The sequence below is a fragment of the Triticum urartu genome, chromosome 4A (assembly GCF_056163025.1).
Source record: "Triticum urartu cultivar PI428250 chromosome 4A, HENAU_Tu73, whole genome shotgun sequence".
Classification (NCBI taxonomy): domain Eukaryota; kingdom Viridiplantae; phylum Streptophyta; class Magnoliopsida; order Poales; family Poaceae; genus Triticum; species Triticum urartu.
The window spans coordinates 485,120,097-485,124,706 of NC_141876.1; the positions used below are offsets into that span (position 1 = coordinate 485,120,097).

Genomic DNA, 4,610 nt, shown 5'->3' on the forward strand with positions numbered 1-4,610 from the left:
GTGATTGGTCGGAACCGCCCCGGAAGGGCAAAAACACAAGGCGTGTGAAGTGAGCTGAGCAAAACCGCAATTGTTGAAAAAATAGGGGCAAATCAGTCGAGCGTGACCCAACTAGGGGCATGAATACAATTGTTCCTTAGTTTTATTGCTATTGCTTTCTTCATGTCTCGGGGCGTGTTCTGAACCCCCCCCCCACTCTCAGCTTCACAAACTCCACTTAAGAAACGAAGCCGAACACATTCGCTCCGAGAAGCTGAAATCGTGAAGCTCTCATGGGCCGTAGTGCATTTTTGTGGAGCGAGGAAACCCCAGCTTCGCAAATAAACAGAATTTGGAGTTCCCATGTATTTACAAGATTTTGCCATCGCCAAGGAAAACGATTGGCGCAACATACAGAACCGAGCCAGCCCTCCTCTCGAATCGTTCTCGCTCTGCTCCCTCGTTCACCCCAAACTCTCCCACCTTGAACCCTCACCGCTGCCGCCAGTCCCGCCGCCACACCCGATGCCCCCTGTCGCCGACCGGATCCACTCTTCCGCGTACAGATCCAGCCATATCGGCCACTTTCCCGCCGGATCCCCTGCTCATTGGCGCTCGTACCGCCACCAGCTTGGAGCAGCGACCCCATTGGTAATGGTGAGCTCACCAGGACACCATTGACTCCGGAGCCAGGAGCAGCAGCCCGGAGGCCGAGCCCCCTCGCCCAAACCACAAGGTGAGCTCCAACAAAGATGGCCTACCTATGTCAGACCTGGTGTTCGTGTACTGTGCATGATAACTGAATTTTTCTGCAGTGTATTATGTGTACTGCTAAGATATAAGCAGTATGAACTAGTACATGTTAGGGTGAATTTGATTTGTGAGGTTTAGTACTGGTATGATATTAACAGTTTGAAGTATTATGTGTAGTGCTAAGATATTAGCAGTACTAAAGATGACTTTGTGCGTAACGAAGCGGCTGCATAAGGCCGTCCCCATCGGTGCTAGCTAATTAATCTGGCGATAGGATTCTATAATCATATGCTGCTAGCTATAGTTGGCCAGCTTACCATCTGTCTAGAGGTTTATCTTCCTGTTTCAGCCTCTGCATATATGAAAGAGGCTAGCCAGCTACTCCTTTTTGTTGAGAGGCCACTGCTACTTTTTGCATATGTAGACATTAGTTTATTCGTGAAGTGTAGTTCAGATATGACATGATTTTGGCTTTGCAAAAAACTTCAGTTTCCCTATTATGCTTGTATATGTGAGGACCAATGTGACATGCATTTTCATAGAGAAGTGCCAAGCATGACTGCTGAATGGAGCGTTGAAAACACTCAGATTGTCTGTGAGTTGTTCGCCGAGCAAGTGGATGCTGGAAATAGGCCAGGCAATTATTTGACCCCAAATGCATTTGATGAGGTGACAAGACAATTTAAGATGAGAACTGGGCTTGACTACACACATACGCAAATGAAAAACAAATGGGACAAGCTTAAATCTGATTTCACCTTGTTCAAGAAACTCAAGTTTCGGGAGATCGGAGCCGGATGGGACTATGTGAACAACACCGTGTCACAAGATGATGAGTGGTGGAAGAAGGCTAAAATTGTGAGTTCTTTGGCTGTTGTATCATGTATCTTAATTTAGCCATATCTCTTTATTTACTAATAATGTGTTTCACTTGTTGTATTACAGGATATTAAAAGTTGTGGCAAGTTCAAGAAGAAAGGACTTGCTAATGAAGAAAAGTTGCGGGTTATCTTTGGAGATATCACAACTGATGGTACTGACCATTGGAACCCCTCTTCTGGTATACCTCCCCCCTCTAGTGCGGCAGTGAAAGAATCCATCAACGTTGATGAGATCGAGGATCTTGATTTGGATGATACGGAAGAACAAGCATCTCAGGCAACACCTAGTTCATCTAGAGTGAGGCTTGGAATCATCATTCCAGAGAAGAACAAGAAACCCAAGACCGCACAAGTGATGTGTGAGAAAGTTATAAGGATTGGTGACATTGCCGAGGCTTCTCACTCATCATTTCAGTCTTTCCTAAAGCAAGATGAGGCAAACTGTGTCACCTCGGTCATGGATGAAGTCATTGCTTGTGGTGCAGCAGTTGATAGTGATGAGTTCTTCATGGCTAGCGAATTGTTTGTGAAGAGGGCGCAAAGGGAGATGTTTCTTTACATGCCTCTTGACTCTCGAAAGGGTTGGTTGCGTAGGAAGTATGAGTTGAAGTATGGGAAGTAGTTACTTTACATTCCATCTATGTGTGATGGTCGATTATCCTTTGCTCTCAAAACCATTTGTGTCTTTTATGTTGAACCTACTTCTTAAAGTATGGGAACTACTTGATACTATTCCATCTATTTATGTACGCACTGTGGAACCATCTTTTATGTCTATGTTGTTCAGCCTAGTGTTTGCTATTTATGTATGCATTATTCTTATGTTGTCGATCCAATTGGTGCTAACTTGTGTTTCATATTTTGGTGATTGTTTATATGCAGATGTCATCGGATAGTGAAAGTGATGATGACACTCATTATGAAAGAAAGAAAATTATGGTTTTCCAATATCAACATGATATGGACATGCGTTGTTCAGGTGTGTCATCCATAGTTGGTAAGTATTGTAAAAGTTGGGTCATGAAGGCCGAGCCTAGGACATCTAGGTTGACTGGTTTTGAATGGTTGCAAGAGACTATTTGCACACCTGGAGAGACGTACACAATGTTGAGAATGAATGCACATGTGTTCTTTGATCTTCATGACAAGTTGGTGGCGGAGTACGGCCTCAAAGAAACATGCTTTATTACCACTTATGAGTCTCTTGCTATGTTCTTGTGGACCTTGGGGGGTTGTGAATCAAATAGAAGAACCCAAAACCGTTTTAAACATGGAGCGGATACAGTCCATCGTAAGTTCCATGAGGTTCTACATTGTGTGATCAAGATGTCATCTCACTACATTAGGCCTCAAGACCCAAATTTTCACATTGTGCATGATAGGATTAAGCGTGACAAAAGGGCTTATCCTCACCTCAAAGACTGCATTGGTGCAATAGATGGGACACATGTTAGGGCTTCTATTCCGGAGGGACCTTCAAAAGTAAGGTACATTGGAAGAACGGGTGCAACAACTCAAAATGTGATGGCAGTATGCGACTTTGATATGCATTTCACCTACGCTTCAATTGGACAAGCGGGTTCTATGCATGACACAAGTGTGCTATTCCATGCTATTGAAAATGACAGGGCCACATTCCCACATCCTCCCAAGGGTTAGTATTTCTTGTTGTTGCAACTTATGTAACATATCCTCCAACTCACAATCATGTTTGTTGTTACTTTCTGTAGGCAAGTATTACCTTGTAGACGCTGGTTATCCTAACAGAGATGGCTATCTAGCACCCTACAAAGGAGAACGATATCACGTCCCCGACTTCCAAAGAGGTGCGCCCCCAACTACTCCCGTGGAGAAGTTCAACCGGATCCACTCTTCCAAGCGCAATACCATAGAGAGAACCTTTGGTGTGTGGAAGATGAAATGGCAAATATTGCTCAAGATGCCAAAGTACTCGATTGTAACACAAAAAATGATTATTGGGGCTACCATGACACTACACAACTACGTCCGCCTCCATGACAAAGAGGATCTCCACTTCCTTCGGTGTGAGAGGGATCCGGATTATGTTCCAACTATTCCTGATAGATACAAGAAGTATGCTATTCCTTCAAATGCATCGGATGCTTCAACAACGGCGGCAAGTGCTCCTAACATGGATTTGTTTAGGCATGAACTAGCTACCGCCATTGCTCTTAGTTGGTGAAGTAATCATGTTCGTGATTTTAGATGTGTGACCATATTGATTTGCAAACTTATATGCAAATGGAGCTTTTGTTGTATGACACATGAGAGAACTAGTTTTTCTACTAAATTATAACTTATGTTAGCTGAGAAAATTTGGGATCTTTCAAAAAAATACATGTTTGCTGTACATCTGTTGCTCCATGTACCCAAGAAATGCTCTCTGTACATGTTCCTATAAAGCCAAAATTGTTGGAAATAGCTACTGGAAAAAAAGTGTGCATGTTATAAGGCCATCCATCACCACGTGAGCAGCCCAGCATGTCTTGGTTTTCTTTTTCGGCCTCTAGACATCCAGCTGCTGAACTGGGTTGCTTCCAGCCAGCCCAAAGGGGCGCCCAGCAGGTTTTTTGCCTCCCAGTTGGGCTGCAGCGAGGGGAGAAGCTGCCAGAGCTCCCGAACGTTTTTTGATCGCTGCGTGGAGTGAGAAGCTCGCCAGAGAAGTAGAAGCTGCAGATTTGGTGGAGTTGGGAGAGATTCAGAACATGCCCTTATACATATTCCTCTGACTATGAGATTATGCAACTCCCGAATACCAGAGGAACACTTTGTGTGCTATCAAACGTCACAACGTAACTGGGTGATTATAAAGATGCTCTACAGGTGTCTCCGATGGTGTTTGTTGAGTTGGCATAGACCGAGATTAGGATTTGTCACTCCGTGTATCGGAGAGGCATCTCTGGGCCCTCTTGGTAATGCACATCACTATAAGCCTTGCCAGCAATGTGACTAATGAGTTAGTTGCGGGATGTTGCA

At 44.2% G+C, this 4,610-nt stretch overlaps 2 protein-coding genes across 2 annotated transcripts; both read left to right on the forward strand.

The window, feature by feature from the left end:
• Positions 1–1,287: 1,287 nt before the first annotated feature.
• On the forward strand, positions 1,288–2,607 carry LOC147976251 (L10-interacting MYB domain-containing protein-like). Its single transcript, XM_087519745.1, has 3 exons — positions 1,288–1,590; positions 1,678–2,222; positions 2,496–2,607. The coding sequence occupies exons 1-3, from the start codon at positions 1,288–1,290 to the stop codon at positions 2,605–2,607; spliced, it is 960 nt and encodes a 319-aa protein (XP_087375871.1).
• Positions 2,608–2,674: 67 nt separating this feature from the next.
• Positions 2,675–3,816, forward strand: LOC147976252 (uncharacterized). Its single transcript, XM_087519746.1, has 2 exons — positions 2,675–2,738; positions 3,344–3,816. Exons 1-2 carry the CDS (start codon positions 2,675–2,677, stop codon positions 3,814–3,816), a joined length of 537 nt encoding a protein of 178 aa, XP_087375872.1.
• The last annotated feature ends 794 nt before the right edge of the window (positions 3,817–4,610 follow it).

What these genes read in the sequence shown, in the direction of transcription:
- LOC147976251 (XM_087519745.1), top strand. Translation starts at nt 1,288, where the DNA reads ATGACTGCTGAATGGAGCGTTGAAAACACTCAGATTGTCTGTGAGTTG. An exon ending in GGTGGAAGAAGGCTAAAATT is followed by an intron (nt 1,591 to 1,677) that starts GTGAGTTCTTTG and finishes GTTGTATTACAG; the next exon opens with GATATTAAAAGTTGTGGCAA. An exon ending in CGTAGGAAGTATGAGTTGAA is followed by an intron (nt 2,223 to 2,495) that starts GTATGGGAAGTA and finishes GTTTATATGCAG; the next exon opens with ATGTCATCGGATAGTGAAAG.
- LOC147976252 (XM_087519746.1), top strand. Translation starts at nt 2,675, where the DNA reads ATGGTTGCAAGAGACTATTTGCACACCTGGAGAGACGTACACAATGTT. An exon ending in TGTTGAGAATGAATGCACAT is followed by an intron (nt 2,739 to 3,343) that starts GTGTTCTTTGAT and finishes TACTTTCTGTAG; the next exon opens with GCAAGTATTACCTTGTAGAC.